Source organism: Anser cygnoides, chromosome 17 (assembly GCF_040182565.1).
Source record: "Anser cygnoides isolate HZ-2024a breed goose chromosome 17, Taihu_goose_T2T_genome, whole genome shotgun sequence".
Classification (NCBI taxonomy): Eukaryota; Metazoa; Chordata; class Aves; order Anseriformes; family Anatidae; genus Anser; species Anser cygnoides.
The window spans coordinates 11,105,060-11,125,865 of NC_089889.1; the positions used below are offsets into that span (position 1 = coordinate 11,105,060).

Below are 20,806 nucleotides of genomic sequence, written 5' to 3' on the forward strand. Positions count from 1 at the left end.
AAATAACAGGATTGCATCACTCATAACCAGTTAAGTACAGTCACTTTAGAGGTCTAAGTGCAGTACACACACACAGATAGCTGTATGAACTTAGGAACTGACAGCAGTACAGATGCAGTCAGTGTAGTTTCGTTACACTTATCTGAGAGCCCACAGAAAGTTTTAAGACAAATTAATTAAGCCGCTTATGTAGCTTGAAGTGAATCTTACATCTACTGGAGCTACAGCTATGTATCTGAACAAGTAGGAAGATGCATCTACACAGCAGTCTTTGTTCCACTCAACAGCTCACTTCTGATTACAAGTTTCTCTTCTCTTGATTTTACTAATACCTTACCGCTGATTCCCCACAACTAGCGCTACACTTTAGGCTAAGCACATAGCATAGTGATAATCACTTAAGTAACTTGAATTTGTTCACTGTTTACCCACCTGATCCAATTCTTCCCGAACTTTTTGTACGCTGTCTTGGTCCTCTAGTTGTGTGCTCATTTCTAGCCACTTACATAGAATCTGTGCCTGCTGTTGACAGGACCTGATAAAAGGGATTAGAAGGATTCTTATCACAATTAGGAGCCAACAGTGTAAGCCAATTTAGACATGCAATTAATGCTTGCAATAAGACTTTTTTTGTTTGTTTCAAACCAGTGAGTCAAGTCTAAAAAGGGGGGAAAAGGATGCTGAAAAGTATAAAAATCTGTATGAAAGCTCCTGTCTTCACATCCTACTCTTGACAGTTAGAACCTTTCAAGCCCCATTCTCTTTCAAACATTTTTGTAAATTTGTTCTGCTGGAGAAGTAATCTGTTATCAAACCCTAGCTACATTATTATTATTATTGGAACTGACAGTTAAAAAAAGTTAAGTCTTTACCCCTCATGGTAAAAGAGTTGAAAGGTAAATTTCAGCTGCTCTGCCAAATTCATTTGCATTGCCTTCAGACTATGCCCAGTGACACTCCTGTCAAGGTTTCTCCAGTAGCTGCCAAAGGTATAATTAAACCAGTTGCTGATTACACAAGTTCTTCACGTACCCTCTCTCTCACCTCGAGTGAACTATTAAAAGGACAGAATTCTTCTCCATTTAATTCACAGTTCTGCTGTGAAAAAGAACGGTTTTCAAAGTACAAAGAATTCACACAAAGAACGCAATATTGTGTGGACAGCATGAAGAAAGGCTGGCTATAGGGACTTTGTAACATACTTGAGTTCCTGCTTCCTGGTGAAGTAGTACTGCATTTGCTGTTGGATGTGTCGGAGCTCTGCTTCCAGCTTTCTCTGGAACGTTTCTTCTTTGGAACTGTGCTCCCTCCTTTCTTCCCATTCAGCTGAACAGAAGATAAACAGCACAAGCAAGGAAAGTAAACTTACTCTGTTTCTTCTTATTAGGGAAAGTCAGGTTAGTAGGCAGGAAATATGGAACCCTCTTGAGTTATTTTCCCATTCTGTCACCATGTGATACCTACCTGTTCACCCAACAGATCAGGTACAGTGAGAAAGAAGGAGTCCTGACAGCATTGCAGGCTTTCAAGACTCCAGTTTCAACACACCAAAGATGAGAAATGATCTAGTCAATGGATTAGAACTGCAAATGCTGTTTACAATGTAGTGTTTCACATCTACTCTATAAGTCTGGCCTCATGAAAAACGTTCATGCCCTTCACATCCTGAAAGATGCAGCATAGAGGGATGCTTAGACATCATCCATCCCCTGTAGGTTTTCCCAGCAATTACAGTACTGGGTGAATTTTTCCCTCCCCAAGAAAGTTCAGCTCCATATTCTTGCCTTATGTACATGAATGCCCCAGCACTAGAACACAGTGTTGTTAAAAACCTGACCCCTACTAGTTCCCACCCTTCAATCACCAAAACAGGACTTTAGTCCCCTGCCTCAACAGAGTCCACACAACTGTATTGCCAATCCAAAATAAACGACTGATTCTTCACCTACTGATGTTGGCATACAAGAATTCCTTGTCTCCCCTGTGTTTTGGGGAGTTGACTTGCACTCTTGCAAGGCATATATTGGAGGAGGACATGTAACTGCTGCATCTTACAGCTGAGGACCTACCTGCATTTTGGTGACTCTGTTTTCCAACTAAGTTTTCAGGTGACAGCAACTGTGACTTTAAGTTTGGTCGCAACTTCTCCAACTCTTCTCTCTGTTGACAGCCTTGGGAATGGGCTCCTGTGTGACCATGCACAGGCTGACCTCCTCTCTGCAAGATCAGAATGATATTTTGATCCTCAAAGGAGCACCTGACCCAAGCTACTAAGCCCTGCTCACACCAAGACATCACCTGTAGTTGCTGAGCCTCTCTCAGAAGCACTGCTGCTCCTGTGATATTTCAAGAAATGCGCTCTTTCCTTTCTAGCAGGAAGAAATTTCATATAGAATAACACCTCCCTTTCCGCATGAAACAGAGGAGTTTAAAATGCAAGCACCTACGTGCAGGTAAAGTGAATTTCAGTTTTTGAGACTCTGAGCTATAGCCAGTGCTCCTAAACTGAGTTACTCTTAAATCCCTATAATCTGGTTGACAAACTGTAACTGCTCTGAACTTGTAGAAGGAGCTGCACTCTCAAGTCATTTTCTAGGAGGAGCATCCTACTGTGAAGAACACAGGACCATTAAAAAGGCATGAATTACAGTACAAAACATACGGGTTGGCCAGCAAGTGAAATGTTGCTTTGGACATTTGGAAAAAAAATTCTTGAGCATGCAGAGACAGTTCATTTAATCAATTTCTAAGATGACAACTAGTACAAGAAAAAAAATAACAACTGGATGAGCAGTTCTGTGGAGTCATAGGAAGAAACAGCAATAAGCAGCATGTGGGCTGACAGGAGCCCAGTAAACACACTAGTTTTTCCTTCAGCAATATGCTCACCATTTCTGATCCAGCCTTCTCTTGGGGCATAAAAAATGAAGGAGACCGTAGCTCTGGCTTCTGCACAGCACGGTGCACATCACGTGTCCACAATGGTACAGATGGGAGAGCAGTGTGTGTCAGAGATGAGTTGGAATGAGTGGTACTGCCCATCTGAGAAAGCCATTTACTGGTGCTTTCTTCCATTTCAGTTGTTGGCATTAAGTTCCCAGTCTGAGAAGAACATTTGTTCCCATCTGTTTGCTGAAAAGGTGTCCCTGATCTGTTAGGGGAGAAGGAAGGCACCTGTACATTTGAACTTACTAGTTTTATACTTCACAGTCGGTGAGGGAAAAAAAAGTAAAAAAGGAAGAATCTTGCTGTTCCCTTGCACACTGAAATAAGGTCCTGTCTTGTGGGGTGTCAGCTGGCTTCCTAAACCACCAGCAGTACTAATAAAAACAGATTCTCTACCTCAAAAAAGGAGTTCCCAGCAGTTCCTTTCTTTCTAGAGATTCCAGAAGGAAGTCAGGTGTTTGTGGTGGTAATCTTGCTTGTCGCACAGCCTTCCTGAAAAGAACAAACAGAACCAGTAATAACATAGATTCATAATTATTTTAAATTGGTATAAGCTGGCACTGCAGCTAAAGAAGCACTTTTATTCTGTCATTCTACCCCACCCTGCAACCTTGCTCTTGCATGCAATAACTTTTAAAGATTAGATTTCAACCTGTATCAATACTGCCAGCTGGTTCACTGTATGCATGACTGTGCGTACACAAGGATGGGTGGAAGGGGCTGAACTACTTTTGGCAGCATATGCTGACTTAAAGAAATGTGTAATTTCTACCTTATAGCCCATAAGGCTCCTGTCCTGGGCTCTCAAGATTCATGGAAGATTCTTCCTTGCATTTGCCCCATGATCAAGGAGAATTTTTTTCTTTTTAAGGAATAGTTTTCCCAGGGAAAAGAAGAGGTCAAGAACAAAGCCTTGTTTCTACATTGCCAGAATCTTGATCTTTATCATTTCATCATTACTTTGGTGAAAAAAGAAGAGTTTCACTGACAGCTCTAAGTCACTTGGGCAAGATAAGCTCTCATAATGGTACAAAATCCCACCACTCCACATCTTTCAAATGTTTCTCTGTGTAACAGATCCCATGACAAATGACCAATATTCTACAAATTCAGAGTTGCATATTGAGAAACTCCTAGAGGAAAGTATAGAGCTGAGCTGATTCTACTCATCACCAGTATGGAAGTGAAAGTCACAAATTCTTTCATTATTCGATGGCCAATGTATACATTATGTGGCAGCTCTTGCATAACTCAGCAAAGCCAGCCATTTGGTAAAGCATCAGAGAAAGGGAATTTGCATGGAACTAACGATCATCACTGTGAAAACTTGGAAATATAAAAATGAGCCTGAGGTCTATATCTACCAATATATAGTCTCAGCTGAACTAAAGGACAGGGTGTTTTTCTTTGAACCATAAACAAAAGCATATGTCAGATCCAAACAGGAGCTGAGACGCAGGGCTCCAAGATATGGATATAGACATGTAAATATATAGATAGATGGATACAAAGCGTATGCTACGGACTACACATATATACACCAGAGTAATGCAGGAGAGACTGAAATTTTACACTTACGGCTCACTGAGAATTGAGTCACCACCACCAAAGTGAAATGGTAGATCATTGCATTTTGAAGGCCACGGCTTTTCCTCTGCAGAACGTCCTCTTGTCTCAAGGCTAACATTAGGTATTTTAAATGTCACTTGTTTTTTCAGAGGTGACACAAAAGAACAAGGCTTATTTAATTTCTTGTAGAGAGCTTTCTGTTTCCAGAGCATTGCACAACGATAGACTGTCTGGTGAAGATTGCAGGCTGCCTGTCAACACAAAGAATAGCAAAGCATTTGATGGTTGAGGGTAGACAGTAACACCACACTACCTAGGGTGAACACCACCACAGAAAGGAACTGCAGTTTCTGACGACCTGAGAGCCATACCAGCTCTCCACACTAAATGAGCAGGTCCATGTTAACATTCAGATAAGAGAATTAACTGGGTAATTCTGCAAAAAGGCAGGCTGCACGCAAATAAACAGAACAAGAAGTGTCTTGTAAACCTGGAAAAGAGCTGGAAAAGCTGACCAGGAACAAGAAATAATCAATACATGCATCCCTATCTTCCTTTCCACACACAGGGCTGGACAGACATTCAAAGGCACAAGTGACACTATAGCCCATTCTTGCAGGTCTAAGCAGTACTAAGGCTAGGGCAGGATGAGATGCAGCTTCTAATGCTTTACGTTAACACAGTCCTAAGTTTAAAAACCCTAGTTACAAGCAAAAGTCTTATCCAGCTACATCGTCTATGGCAGGATTTGGCCAGTTTTGAAATAGCTTCATTAAGAAAGGCTCCCAGTTACCAACACAAGTCTCAAGCACTCTACGTTCAGTTGGGGGGAAAAAAAAAAAAAAAGGACAAGGTGTTTTGCTTTGAACCATGGGTAAAAGCATATGCCAGATCCAAACAAGAGCTGAGACACAGGGCTCCAAGGTCTATACACACTCACACAGACACACTTCAAATACAGATCAGAGATTGGTGCCCTGGATGTATCTGAGTGTTCACTTGTCTCTTTCACCTTCATCTGATGCTGGGTTTGGAGCTGTCCCCGCAACTGTTTCATGCCAGCAGTGTACCTCAAGATCCAAGTTACACCTTCTCTCATGAGGGCAGTACGATAAACTCCCATGGCTTCTTCAATGCGATCTTTCCTCTCCTGTTGCCCTTGGACAAATCCCATCCAAGCACTGAATACCTACAACACCGAGAGCAGATACCTGGGACTATTACAAAAACAAGTTCTGGGTTAGGGACTGCACTCCCCCTGCAGACAAGAACACTCTCAGTTCCATTGGACAGTAATAGGCAGAGCTACAGCAGGACAAACACCACAAGGACAAAGGAACAGGGATTTGAGTCAGCTGAGTCAGCATGGAAAAAACATGCAATTTTTATTTTTTTTTATTTGGAAAACGGGACATAGGGACAGTTTTCCAGCATCCCAAATCAGTATTTAGGACCCCAAAGAGGAAAGGAAAGAGATGAGCACGTGCACTCTGCTGATTGCAGTCAGACCTGCGTATCAACCACACAGATCCCAAATGCATTTGCCTGCCCCCAAGCCTTCTACACACTTACCTTCCTCTGCAACGAAAGAGACCAGTACCACAATGCTTGCACTGTCTTCTGCTTTTCCCATTGCTGCTGCAACAGCTGTTAGAAAAAAAATATATACGTATATTGTACAGCAATCAGGTTAGGAGTTTACATATGCCACACCAGAAACACTAGCCAAATCAACCAAAGAGGAAGTGCTGGTGGAGCCTTAGCAGAATAACCTACACCATCTACCCAGTATATGTAAGGTATCTCTTGCACTAGTGGAACCAAAAATCCAGAGAACATTGAAATAGTTTTGTTTGCTCCTCATGTAAACGGAATATGAAGGAGAAGAAGGGGTAAGCATGAGCAAGCAGCTATATACTTAACCCAGAGGACAATTCCTTACCCGTGTCTTCCAGCAGGAGAAGGAAGTAGAGCAAAGTCTATGAGTCATTAGCTGATCTGCCTTTCTCTGTAGCAGCTGTAAGACAAACAAAATAGAGAGGTGCTCACAGTCAAACCCCATTTATGTGAGCCAAATGCTACTAGAGCAGAACAGGTACTAAACAGCCTTTACCACCCTTTGTACTGTTGAGGCCAGCCACTCTCAATATCCAAGTGCTCTATGGTATAACCCCATCTGCAAATATCTGTGAGCCCACAAGGACTTCATTAACAGCAAATGACCCCACGCATGGCAAGCCTGACTTGTCATCTGTTAAGTCTGTTAGTTCTAACTGAGACTTCTTCAGGCAAGACACAAGCATGTTCCTTCTTCCTCAATGCACAATGCTCTCACGCTCTTCCTCAGCCAAGACTACTATTCCTATCACTACGAAATGTCTGGCTCCTCTACACCACCAACTTCCCACCCTGGGTGACTGGCTGGAGAGGTTGCTGATCCTTCTCACCATTTTCCCAATGCACCGCTGATGGTATTTCTTCCATTTTTCCAGGTACTTCTGCAGTAGGTGCTGCTGGTGATGCTGCACTGCCCTGTGCTGCTGAGCCCTCAGCATCAGAGACTCCCTAGTAAATTCCTTCCAGTGAAGAAACAGGGTCTGTAAACGCACTATCAGGAGAAGAGAAATTAACTACCATACTACCATGAAAGAGACACTATTAATCTCAGAGAGTATCTAGTGATCAGCTACTCTTCCAGATTGTTTTGGCAATACTTCACACTGACTGTACTCAGCACTAGGAAGAAGGTAAGTGGAGCGTTTCAGGTATCAGACAGTGAGCCTTGACTTGCAAGTCTTCCCTGATATCACTGACATTCTTTATAATCTTTCAGAAATCATTTGCCATCTTTGTGCTTCAGAGCCATCAGCCACAACGTTTACATGAAATCATGAAAATGTTGGCAGAGTTTCAGGGCCTTTCCAAACTAATTACTAGAGAAAGATCGAGGCAATAATTGATAAGATTACTTTCATGACCCTCAGATCAGCGATGTCTCAGCTTCTCAATGTTAGTAGTGGGCAATTCCATTGAGGAAAGAAGTGTTATCATCCATTATATAGACAGGGAAACAAAAGAGAGGCAAAAGTCACAGAAGAAGCCTTCAATAGAAGGCTGGAGTCCCAGGTCATTCGCCGTTCAATGGGGCTTGTCCATGTAGTCTTAATATCCATTCATCTGCACAGATGATACAAAAGACTGCCCTGCTAAGCCACATCCTTCTAAGGTCCTTATGCGGACAGCTAAGTCTTTTGACAGTTTAATATTCCCATCAGCTCACCCATATCCAAATGTTTTCTGGCCTCCATCACAGCTGTCACCTTCTGCTGACGGTAATGCATTTGTAGTAAGGCAGCGTACCTCCACTGTAGAAACACCTAAAGGTACAATGCAAACAAGAGACAGGATAAAAGACTGACATTACAACATCCTTTAGAAGTACCACATTCTTGACACCACAATCATTTTCCACATTAGGCTCAGAAAAATGGTGCAAATTTCCTAAAAAAAAAAAAAAAAAAAAAATGAAATCGAGCAGTATTTTAGAGGGTTTCCCTGGCATTTTTCAGGCAATCTGTTCTGTCCCACCCACAGATAATACTACTATGCTGTATCAGACTGTTTTTCCCTTCCAAGGAAATACGGAGAAGGAAAGTAAGAAGAAAAACCATGCGCTCACTCAGAGAAAACTGTTTCAGAGATGCCTGTAGTAATAACCTGGGACTGGGAGTTTGGATCTCCCAACTTTCAAGACTTCTCTTGATTGTTGCTCTTAAATTAAGTTTTTGGTCCTTCTAATTGCATTACCTGGCTCCTGCCTAAGCTAGCATTCATACAGACCTTGGTATCTGCTATACAGAACATACCTTTGACAGGATTACTCTCCTGTAGTGTGCATCTGCTCGTGTAGTTGCCTTAGCTTCACAGATAAGGGCAAGGGCATTTTCTCTCCATTTATACAGAAGCTGTCTGTAGGCAAAATGAAAACAAAACAAAACAGAAGACATTAAGAATTATTCTCACTTGTTTGTCTGGTACCTTCCCACTCACAGGGGAACCAAAACCAGCTGCCTCTATAAACTCAGCCTTGCAAATCAGTTCTGGTTTCTGCTGAGAGAAAACAGAAGGCAGTGCAAAAGCAGAATACAACCTTAAATCAAGCATCTTAAGGTAAGTCAGACTCTGCAAGTGGCTCAAGCTGTATAGCTCAAAAAACAAACAAACCAAAAAAAACCAACAAAACGAGGTAGTTAAAATTAAAGCAACTACAACCAATATATAGTGACTTAACCTTAATCATTCTCCTTACTATAATGGAAGAAAGCCTCTACATATTCCAGGCTGCTTTAATATTACAGCAGTCAGACTATGCACTGCAGGGAATGGTATAGTTTGCTGTCTTGAGTCTCTCATGGGGCTAAACACAGATAAGTCCAGCATGTGCAATAGGTAAAGTCAATGAGATAGTTTAAAAAAAAAAAAAAAGTTAAAGCAAAACAGATGGTGATCCAGTAAGAGGTTGAATTCTTTTAGTTAGTTGACCAGCACAGAAATAGCAATGCAGAGTAGACAATTCCCACCACCAAATGCTCAAAATTTTACACAGGTGGCAGCAAAAGAAACAGAGTAATTTGATTGCAATGTAGTCACTTCTCTGTCATGCTGCTTAAGGAAGTACGGCCTTACCGCAGCAGTAGTCTAGCGTGCAGTTTCTCCTTTTCAGCTACTTGGTATAGAATGCATTGAATGTTATGTTGATAACTCTGTAAGAAAAGCAACGAGACGTGAGATTTCCTAAACTGCCAGGACCTTTGAGGAGAGAAGATATCTGGAAACTCTTAACAGCAGCTTTAGAGTTAAGAAAAAAAAAAAAAGCTCCAGCCACAGGAATCAAATGCAGTTTTTCTGAGATGTGTAGTCATTATATACCCGTTAATGCTATTATTTATCATTCACCAAGACCACAAGATGCCATTGCTTCTTTTGCTCCAAAGAACAATGCTAGAGCTCACACTACCCAGCTACAATAGCTTCCATTCTACTTTGCACATTTGGTGCATAAGCACCTGGCGTGAAACAACATAGCAGCTTGTTATTTCTCACTGAAACATTTCAGCACACACAGACAAGTTCCACAAAGAAAAGGGCATTCTCTCTTACCTTCCAGGCTGCCAATGTCTTGCTCAGTAGTGTGTGCCGATAGTGCATGTCTGCTTGCACCAGCTTTGTCCATTTCTCACACCGATGTCCCACATACTACACGGAGAAAAAAAAAAAAAAGGCAAAGATTAGATAGATATGTGATGGAGGGAAATCTAGCAATGGCAAAGAGCAGAGGGAAAAGGACCATTCCTAATCTCTGGTGAAACAGCAATTCTTTTTCTTGCTATGAAAGGTTCTCAAACTAGTGCTGCACTCTGCTATTGCTCTCAAAAGGGCTAGTTGAGGCCTTTTTTCCAATCCTTTTTCAGGAACCCTCTTGCAGATGCATTTGCTACACCATGCCGTGGCAAGAGACGGCATAAAAGTGAAATGCCATCTGATATTGCCTGCTATGACCTGTGCATAACTACAAGCCACATACCACAGACTTACTGCAAATTTCTAACTTAAATAAAGCTTTGCAAAGGACATACTTAGTATTGACTAGGAACAATTTCATCACACTGATGCTGGTTACATTCTCAGATAAATCTCCAAAGCTCTAGTTCCATTCTCACTATCCCTAGACAAGCGAACAAGAGGAACTCCCTTTATTCCCTACACGATTCCTGTTCCAGCCACACTGAACTGATTTTATCCACCTGGCAAGAGATGAAAACTTAGGAATGACTAGTGTTTAAAATCAACCATTTCCTTTAAGGGGTACAAACAATCCGATTTCAAGCATTTACCCATACATTAACTCTCTCACCTTTCTCCACTTGTTCCAAGACTGCTGCAGACACTTTGAATAGTGAAATCTTAGGGCTTGGCTCTCCTTGAGCCTCCTATGGGAAAAAGAATTGAATTATTTCTCCTCCAATACAATCCATGTTACTAGACACCTCTAGCACAGACATGTCCATGCTCGCTATTGTCAGTCTACTAAGTAAAAGAGAAACCAGTAGAATCTAAAGCACAAATAAGAAGTCAGTGACTAAGAATTAAATGCTGCTGTCAGAAATGGGCCACCACAAGGCTAATCCAAATAATTCTCCCTTTTAAAAAACTTCTTACTCCATTTTTCTCTCCTGAGTTTTTTGTTTCCACAGACAGAAAGCCTTTAGCAGCAGCAAGTCACTGTAGTGATCTCCTGCACGAGCCAACCCCTTTTGCTCTTCCAGACGTGCAGCTGTTCTTCTACACCAGAGGCACCAGAAGCAAACCAGCAGTTGCCTTTCAAAATGAAATACAGCCTATAACGGAGAGAAGGTGGCAATGAATTTGTGACACAGGCCAGCTGCAAACAACAGAAGACAATTCTTCAAAGTTGACAGGCATAGAACCGTCCCCCATATGTTTTCATCTTTTTTATTTTGAACAACAATGGACACAAAGTCCCTTTGCTGTGTGAACAGTGTTCTACATGTTTCTATGTATGTGGATGGAGAAACTGTTACCAGAAAACAGAAGACCAAAGAGGAAACACAGAAGCTGATAAGCAGCTTGTGAAAGACTCCTAAGAACTGATAAGCTCCGGAAACAAGGCCTGTTGAATATGTATGACCAGATAAAATCAGAACACCAAGAGCCAGCCCTATCTCCACAAGGCCACCAGCACACACTACCATTGACTACAAGTTGTGCAACTCGCCACATAAAATAAGGCAGTGGCTGATATATTAAAAAACTACAGGATTATATATACACCTTAGGAAATGAAAGACCCCTTGAGGGACTTCCTGGACACCTACCTAGAAGCCACAACTGTGTTTGCACAACCCTGTATTTATAGCTAGGGTGGTGAACTAGCTGAGGTGACTCCTCTTTATTGTTTCAACCAGGTAACTATGAAACAGAATGAGAGCATATACACACACTATGTGAAGGAATAAGAGAACGAATAGCATGAATAGTTATCTGCTGACAATAACAGTTTGATTCTATTTATTAATAAGCAGCTTAACTTAAAATGGTTATTAGCAAATATTGGTTGCAATGCGTCCCCTGATTGGATTCTCCACCACCACCACCAGAGAAAAAGGTATTTACAACATCAAAGCCCATCTCACATTAACTGATGTTCACAAACAGAAATCATCCCCTCTATTTCCTGAGCAAGACCAGGTAAAAGAATTACTTTTACCTTCTTCTCTTCCATTCTGTATTCTTGCTGCTTGCACGCCTTCAACAACCACATGTCAAATACCCGTCTCATCAACATCTTCCTGCAAGTAAAGAGGGAGAATATCAGCACAGAAGATAATTCCTTCAGACAACTTATTTTATGAATTTCAAAAGACCAATCCATCTACAACTTAAATAGTTACTTCATTTTCTAATTCATGCTAGCTAGAAATCAGGCAGCTCTGTGTCTCTACAAGTCTCTGGGTTAAAAAAAAAAAATTGTCTCCTGAAATCCTATGCAAAACACATGGGACAAGACTAATGCATTTACTGAAGTTATTACAACTTCCTGCTTTCATTCAGATCATTCAAAAGATCATTCCAACTACTGATCAATTAATTTATTTTACTTACACAAAAATATATAACCTTTTACTTCTTCTCCATTATAAATATATTCTGCTCCCTCCTCCCTTGGAAATCTTTTGACAATACTACTCTTTTTTTTTTTCTTTTCTTTTTTTTTTTTTTTAACAAAGAAAAACAAACATTGTAATAGGACTTGAAAAATATTATGACAACAAATAATAAAAAGCAGAGTGGTCTGGTGTCAACACTGAATGAATTCTACCAAAACCTTTTTATAAACAAGGCAAAGTTAGTTGCCATCAATATCAAAGCTTTTTTCTTTCTAGATGGAGATAATCCTTCCTTTCTAGCCTGCCACCCTCCCAGGGATGCACAAGACTTATTATCAAATAGCATCCCAAAGTTGCAACAAATACGTATTTGTGATTAAGAACTATACACTCTCACACAGAACACACATGGTAGAAGTGTCGTAGTCCAGAAGTTTGAGTTAGTCTAGTAGAACTAACACCCACTCAAAACTACATCTGTTATTTCTAAAACTCAGTCATATGGGTATATTAATTAGATTATCAGCAAGTCCCAGCCCTTCTCTAGTTAGCTCAAAACACGTTTTGGACTCTTAGCAGCTAATTTTTAGTAGGTAGCTATTACAGCTCATTTCAAATTTATGGTAAACAACATGAGTTAAGTGAGTCTTTCTGGAGGGTACAGGTAGCTGCCAACAAGAGCATCTTTGATCTACAGACAGTCACAAATCTCAATTGATGGCTCTTCTGGGGTATCTCCTGATCACCAGATGCAGCAGCTGGGGCGCTGACTTATGAAACAGCACGTAAGTGCATCAGAGATCAACAGGGAAGTTGAGTGCTGGCAAACTGTCATGAAAGTTCTACTTAGATCTGGTTGGAAAACAGCCCCAGACCTCTGAACAAAGAACACACTCCTTACAATTGCATGTTCAGGAAACAAGACTTCATTTATACTCTTCTAAAGAGAAAAGATTGCACTCAAAAATATTTCTGGCTTATGGAATCAAGGTACAGCTACAGAGTCGATGAAACCTTTGAACCATGTATTTATTCATCCTCTCCCTGGTGAGAGAGGCATAAATTACACTGCAGTAATTTCATGCTACAACGCATTTTCACTGAGCTTATCCTCCTGGGACTTTCAGCCTTCTCTCTCTCCTTGTCTGCAGAAGATAAGCTAACGCACCACTTCTGCACTCTAACACAGGGTGGAAAAATTCCCACTTGCTTGCAGAAATGCTCTCCAAACCTACTTGTGACTCTCCCAAAAAGCAAGCCAATATCCAATGAAAACCAAGCTTCCTGCAGCTTGTTTTTCAATTGTGAAACCAGGCTTCTGACAGAAACACCGCAATCTAAAACAGAGGATGTGACTGTCCTCTGCAAATGAAAGCTGTAAGCTCCCAAGTCTACTAGGAAAGAAGATTCAATGTTAAAAAAACATTTTTTCCCTCCCAGTTTATGCAGGAAAGTGTCCCAGGAGGAGATTCATTCTAAGAATGTTTCCAAACATAACCCTTCCAAGAGAAGAAAATAAAAATTGTTAGTTTTCTAATATAGAAAATGGGAGATAGGGTTTAATAGCATGAGAAGTTGTGACCCTAACTGAAGGGTTAGGACTGAATCCAAGGCTAAGAATACAAACCAAGGTAAGGTCCTTAAGGAGTCCCAGAAAAGACGAACATTTTTTTCTCTCCATCAGTATTTCCACCCCCCTCCGATTTCCACAACGAACAAATGCACAATCTTAGAATTGCTGGGCGTTTCTGAGGCTCCATAAAAGTAATCAGTAAGATATATCATACCCTGAGACAAAGGCTAATGGCTGAATTTTAAAGAGGTGATGAGAACCCATTGCATCCGTTTACTTCAACAGAAAGCAGAATCATCAAGCAACTCTGAAACTGCAGTGTGAAATTACTGGCAATCTTGCTAACTTAAACTGGAGTAACTCTAGCAATTGTAACTGATTTATTTTGGCGCAAGACCACACTTGTGAAACAATCAATATCATCATTGTGAGTTTGGGTTCTATTCCTATGAGTATCACACTGGTCTTGGAGCCAAAATTAAAGCTTACAGGTATATCTTGTTTGTTTCATATTGAATCTAACTGCACATACTGCAACTGACTGTAAGGTAGGTAACCAGAGTAATATTTCCTCAGTGACCTCTGAACAAAACCAAAGTGATCCTGAAGTCAAGACACCAAGCAATCAGTTTTCCACAAATTAAGAACAAGCAGCTAAGACTCCTGAAGAACTCTCTACAAGGAGCATTTCTATTTTCATCAGGCAATCTAAGTGAATCTTATAAAACCTATAGTTATTAAAGACTCATTGAAGCAGCCCAAAACATCATCCGTAACAAACGGATTTCATAAGAACAATCATAAGTCTGTGTGGAAGAACAGTAACATTTTTTTCATCTCTCTCCAGTGTTGTTCACAGCTCTTAAACTACTTCCATGCCTGAAAGGCTGTCAAGATTTTATTCCCCAAAAGTCTATTAGTTTTGACTTATTGTCTCTAAAGAGGTGCAACCAGCCTGATTCCTTTTCAGAAGATTTCCACAGTCTCTGTTTCCTAAGAGATTTAGAACAACACTATCTGAAATAAATAACCCTAGTTAGTTCAGAATAGATTACAGACATTTGTCTTTATGGATTTGATTCTAACATTGAAAATACATTGATGACTTCTCTCAAGGAAAGACAAAATAACCTGTGCCTCATTAATGCAATAACAGATGATACAAGTAGCTTGTAATCATTTAGTTTGGATATTCAGTGGCTCTTGTAATCCAGTGCTATTCATAGGGACTATGAACATTGCTATGTTCATGAACTGTAAGAGAGGTCCTGAAATCAAAACCAAAACTGCATTGGGTAAAAAGACAATGCCTAGTGATCAGTTATTACAGCAAGGAAGAATTAGAAGAAACCATCCAAGTAGTTGCTAAAGAAAATAAAAATAAAAAAATGCACAAAAATATAAAAATGCACGAAAAATGTAAAAGCTACCCTTCACCAACAACAGACCAGCAGAACATCATTTTTCTATTTTATTTAACTGACTAAATTGCAGAACTATTTGTAATTTCAGTCCTTTTAACCTTTCCTCCCCAAAACCAAGCCAAATGATGTGCAACACTGTTATCCACTCCAAGTTAGACGCCAAGCTTCACTCTGAATCTTGCACCTGAAGAGGCTACTTTGAAGCAGTCTAACATAAAAGCCAGCACAATCAAATTACAATTGTTCCTCTAGACTCGGATGCTCAGATGGCATTAGCATCATCTGCCCTGCAGAGCATGATAAAAGCAAGCTGTCAGTAGAGGATTCAGAGAAAGATGGTAGCAGACTGTGTTCAATAACCAATGCTCAGCAAAACCACTATCACCTATGCAGTCCACAGACAATAAAATCTACTGAAACACTAGGGAGACCCCACACCTGCCTGAACTTTCTCCACTTGACATGAGAATAGCCACAGCTTGAGAGATTTGTGCAATAACGATGCCCTGAAAATTAAACATGAATCAACTCTAACTCAGAACCAAGTATACCACTTTCTCTTGTAATATTAGTCTCTCCTAATCAAAGAAGTTTTACAACTTTCAACCAACCCTGCTGGGAGGATTAGAAGAAATGAGATAGAGATTTGATTGTGTGGAAGATTCTGATCAGGCCACAAGGTAGTTCTCTGAACTGTAGAAAAATCAAATGTCTTTTTGAATGTGAGGTGTGCTAAACAGCTAAAGAACATCACCTATAAGCATGCATGGCACAGCAAGGCTTCCCTTCATTTCCTTGTTACTCTGCACTTCATTTAAACCAAGCAAATCTATGTGGTTTATTGCACTAACGTGCTCACTTGGGGATAGGCTTCATTTGTTTGAGAGCAACACCACAATACTGTGGTTGAAATGTTTTCAGTTTCAGCTCTAGCTTCACGATCTGTGCACTGTACAAGACAGCATGCTGCACTGAGTAGCACAGACCCGTCTAGTAAAGGTCTCGCTCTCCCCTGCTAAGCTTCATCCAAAAATCAAAATCAAAATCAAATCAAAAATCAGAAAATCTCCCAAAGTAAAGTAGCAGCAAGAACTTTGAGCTCTGTCTACCTACTGCTCTTACCAATACAACTTCCATTTTTTGTATCCAGTATTAAGAGTCTCATAGCTAGGCTTAATCCATCTCCCCCTCACACTTCACAGAGAAGCAGGAGCTATCAACTGTCTATTATTCACAGAAAACATGAGAGCAATTTGCATCAAGACGATCATGCTCCTAAAGGTATTAGCAGATTTGAAAACTGAACCAAAGGCTCACAAATCCCACATTAGTATAAATTTATATGAATATTTCTCTGCATACCTGTAACGTGCATGAGCCAAGGATGTTAAGGCCTGCTGTTGTTCTTCCTCCTTCTCTTCCAAACGGGACTTCCAAAGGTTCCAGAACTTCTGCAGCATCTGAAACGGAACAACAAAGATATTAAAAACATAACTATAAAAGGAAGGAAAAGAATGCAAAGAGAGATTAAGTGTCCTAAGAAAACTGCATGCAGCAGGCAACCATTGTTGCAGCATGCTGCACTGTTTCATAACACAAACTTCTTCTATCACCTGCTATAATTTGTTCTGGCAAAATAAAAAGTCATGATAAACATTAAAATCAGAAAACTAAAATAACATACCTAAGATTGACAGTTGACTCAGACAAGAGATTTTCTGTGGTTATTAGCATTTAGAATAAAGCCACTGATTTAATAAGAAATGTTTTGTAGCTGGAAGTAGACACCAATAGGACAGCTCAAGAAAAACTCTGACACAAGAACTGTACAAAGTCAAACTCACTGTAATCTGATACTGACGGTATGATAGATTTTTTCTCATTTGCTGAAGACGAGTGTTCGTGACATTCTGCTGAAGACCCTTAAACCCAAGTTTCTGTAACAGAAATAAATGCACACAACTTTCACAAAATCCAAGTCAGCAAGCACACATCGGTTTAGAACTGGCTGCATATTACAGACAACCTACATTTGATGCTACTCCTTGCAATATCTAAAATTTACAGTCTTGTCATCAACGAAACCATGCATCGATCTCCTCTCACAAATCATTGTTTCTCTAGCTAAACTAAAATTCCCCTCCACGTTCCCAGGGTTTTACTGTGAGACAACTAACTTCCCCATCTGGATTCGACTGGCATTCTGTAACATCTGGAACTTGGAAACCTGATTTGGAAACTCACCATGGCAGAAAACATACCCCTGCACCATTGTTAGTGTTCATGGCACAATGCCAGTCACAAGTATTTTAATTCTCTCCACCACCTCTTCCACCCGACGTGACGTAACGGTGCTCTTACCAGTAGATGGTGCCTGTGATGTTTTTCAGCCAGCTCCCACTGCTGGTTCTCTTCCACACACAGCACAACATCTGTTACTGAGTTAAAGCATCTTTTACACAAACACCCATCCTGATAAATACACAACCTCCTCCCACAGAAGGGAACTACATCTTCATCTAAATGTACTTCAACATTTGAATTTCCTGCACTGTTATTTGTAGGGAGATATTTTGATTACAGTCAGGTTTTAGATTTTGCAGGCTTAACGCAATACATTTCTGATTCACTGTTCTGTAGTAGCCAGCAAGACAGCTCAAGAAAAATTCTGACACAAGAACAGTATAAAAATCAATCTCATTGTAACTTATGCTGACAGTATGACAGATTTTTTTTTATCATATGCAGGCAGATTTTTTTCCTGCAGGCTCTTAGCTATCAAAAGGCTAACATACTGTGATTGCAAGTTTTATTAATTGTTAATACAGCCTTACATGCATCCTTCTAATGATACATTTGTTACCCATGCTACTACATGATATTCCTGCTTATTAACCAGATCCTCCCACTGCAGTAATGCTCTTAACCTTAGTAATGCTAGCAACTCAATAGAAAATGGATACAATGCTTCCAGCGTGCAAAAGCTCTCCATAAAGCAATCCTCGCTGATAGTTTTTCGATCTCCTTTTGGTGAGCATGTGCTCTTCTCCTGCACTCCCATGACTGCCGCCAATTTGAGAAACACTGACGGACTATCCTGCCTTGGTGATGCTCTTGAGCTAGCTCTAGAAAACAAACACACAAATTACTCATGAATTATCCTGTCCTGGACTCATTTATTTCAGGTTCTGAAGCAACAGAAGCTCCTAGCACTGGAAAATGGTGGTAAGAATTCAGTTAACACTCAGCTATGGACTACATTTATTTTTGATCACAAAGGCAATTTTAAAGCAGAAACATATTGTACTGATTCAAGAAGGGAAATGAGTTTCCCTTGATTTAACAAGTGCCACTGTGCCACTTGTTCAATAGACACAAGCTCACATTTCAGTATTCTGCTGTTACTAGTTTTCTGATAGCCAAGCTGAAGTCTTTCCACTACCACCAATCAAAAGGCATTCACACAAATGTCTGAACTTGTCCCAGTGACTTCAAAGGAAAAACAAAAGAACTGGTGTAATAATCTTTACCATTCTGTAAGAGCTGCGATTTGTCTAATTACCAAGAAAATCTTCACACAGATTGACTGATAATAGCCCCAAATACATCCTTCTCACACATCTTAGAATATAATCTGCAATGTGCAAGTTTTCTTCAAGGGAACAGTAAAGCATTTTCTTTTAAATCACATGGAAAGCAGGTGATCTTCCTCGCAGTTCAGTACAGAACCTCAGCTAGCCAGGCCTGTGGCAATGTACAGCCCAAGTTGCATCTTACCATCTGTTGGGACAGCAGCAATAAGAAGCACCACAGTGTCTCCTAGAATAAACATCGCTGTGCCCTAAGCGAGGGGGCTGAGCCCTATTCTGCCCTAACTCACAATTTTCACTCACCATTCTGACATTTCTTTGCTCTGTGGAGTTCTAAGTATCCCAGCCATGCTTCCATGCTTTTCTTCAATTCCATGTGCAGATGGTGAGTTACTGCCTTAGTCTCCTTCTGCTTGTCGTTCTGGATGAATAAATACAGCTCTCGCCACTGCAACCAAGCCTGAAAGGACAATTGAGGGAGGCCAGCAAGGGGCGAGAGGGGGACAGACAACATTAGGGAAGTAGAACAAAGAATTCTCCATAAGTACAAGAGTGGAAGCCATGAGCAATGAGGTTTCCCAAGTAAACCATGGACCCTGACCTCCATCCTTTAGGAGGCTGATTTTATACCCTGACATTCCTTCTACATTTATAGCCTGCCCTCTCACTCCAGTCCATTAAAATACCCAAAGCAGCATCAGCGCAGAAAAGGTAGAGACACAAAGAATTTCCACAGCAAACATTTTTCCTTTTTTTTGGCGTGTGTGTGTGTTTTGTTTGATGCTTTCACGCTTTTCCCATGAGAAATCCAACTTTTTTTTTTTTAATTGATCTGCAATGTATTAGTCACATCTGTGTGCAATTTAAACATTAGAAATGGTAGCAGCAGGAGTTCTTAGGACTTACTCGAAACTGTAGGCTCTGGGCCCAATGCTGCAGAGCCAAAACATTCATTTTACGTCCAGCATGGTTCTGATAGCATCGTCTTCTCCACACTGCCCATGATATGCTGCCAAAGCAATGTTACAGACATTCAAAAGCAGGTTCCATAGTTTTGTGCAAGAAAACACCTTCCTCTCACTGGAAAAGGTATGAATAACCACCTTTTAAATTCACAGTCTATAGGCATACTAGAAGAATTCAAGTAAAAATCAAACATGAAACAAAGCCACTACAGGAAAAGATCACAGAACACGGGTTAAAAAACACAGCCTTGTGGTCAGTGCCTCCCTGCCTGTTTCCATTCCATTCTTACCGCAAACAGCTTCTTTCCCTGAATGCCAGTGCCACAGTCTGCATACTTTGTTTTGTCCTTCGAACATCAACATAAATCAGCCAATGCTGCCAGGTCCTGAGCAGTTTTTGCTTCTTTGCTGTGCAAAACAAAAAATTACAGCATCTTAAGTTCAAGCAAGAATTTGGCATTTTTAAGCACCCTGTAAACACCATCTGCTGTCGACCTCCAGGCCCCCAGCCTGCAGTGACACCTCGTGGGAAACCCTGAAATGACAGCCACCAGAGTCAGCTGCAACCATCCACCTTTGGCAAAGGGAGTCAAATGGACAAGAATCTCTGAAACAAAGATAGGATCATGCCACTTGTTCAGAACAGTGTGAATTATCAGAGTACGGCATTGCTTTGTCTTCGGTTCTGACAGGATGTATAATTGGATAACAACATTCAGCATAACAATTTTCCTAAATGAGAATTGCAGGATTTTCTTCGGTTAGTTCAAAAAAAAGTTCATCTGTAACTTTTCACGTTATTCTCACATCACAGAGAACTCAACCAGAAACAAGCCAAGTTTGTTTAGCAAGCCAGTCACACAGCTAAATCAGAAGTGTCATGAATTCCAGCTTACCACTTCATCCAGTGTGCTGCCCTGCCTCATACAAGTCTGGCTTGTCAGAACGGATATCAGTGAAGCAAAGTTATTAGAAAGAAATCATCAAAAATGTCACTGATTTTATGCTACTTCACATTTATACCTCAAAAAATACTTTTTTTATTTGGAAA

General features: G+C 40.5%; 1 protein-coding gene across 8 annotated transcripts in view; it reads right to left on the minus strand.

The window, feature by feature from the left end:
* The window catches only part of SFI1 (SFI1 centrin binding protein), a 34,285-nt gene that overhangs the window by 5,204 nt on the left and 8,275 nt on the right, over window positions 1-20,806 (minus strand). For 7 of the 8 annotated variants that reach the window (XM_066978877.1, XM_048064090.2, XM_066978880.1 and 4 more), the window contains exons 7-30: window positions 20,046-20,163; window positions 19,697-19,799; window positions 19,094-19,250; window positions 18,164-18,325; window positions 17,562-17,632; window positions 17,045-17,137; window positions 16,563-16,660; window positions 11,804-11,885; window positions 10,735-10,913; window positions 10,430-10,505; window positions 9,676-9,771; window positions 9,202-9,278; window positions 8,382-8,484; window positions 7,796-7,892; window positions 6,963-7,123; window positions 6,458-6,532; window positions 6,088-6,162; window positions 5,528-5,704; window positions 4,525-4,766; window positions 3,343-3,438; window positions 2,890-3,151; window positions 2,070-2,217; window positions 1,203-1,326; window positions 433-535 (exon numbers count right to left, since the gene is read on the minus strand). In XM_066978877.1, the coding sequence (XP_066834978.1) occupies window positions 433-535; window positions 1,203-1,326; window positions 2,070-2,217; window positions 2,890-3,151; window positions 3,343-3,438; window positions 4,525-4,766; window positions 5,528-5,704; window positions 6,088-6,162; window positions 6,458-6,532; window positions 6,963-7,123; window positions 7,796-7,892; window positions 8,382-8,484; window positions 9,202-9,278; window positions 9,676-9,771; window positions 10,430-10,505; window positions 10,735-10,913; window positions 11,804-11,885; window positions 16,563-16,660; window positions 17,045-17,137; window positions 17,562-17,632; window positions 18,164-18,325; window positions 19,094-19,250; window positions 19,697-19,799; window positions 20,046-20,163 (2,975 nt within the window). The remainder of the gene's footprint in view (window positions 1-432; window positions 536-1,202; window positions 1,327-2,069; window positions 2,218-2,889; window positions 3,152-3,342; window positions 3,439-4,524; window positions 4,767-5,527; window positions 5,705-6,087; window positions 6,163-6,457; window positions 6,533-6,962; window positions 7,124-7,795; window positions 7,893-8,381; window positions 8,485-9,201; window positions 9,279-9,675; window positions 9,772-10,429; window positions 10,506-10,734; window positions 10,914-11,803; window positions 11,886-16,562; window positions 16,661-17,044; window positions 17,138-17,561; window positions 17,633-18,163; window positions 18,326-19,093; window positions 19,251-19,696; window positions 19,800-20,045; window positions 20,164-20,806) is intronic. The other variant, XM_066978883.1, reaches the window with a different exon arrangement.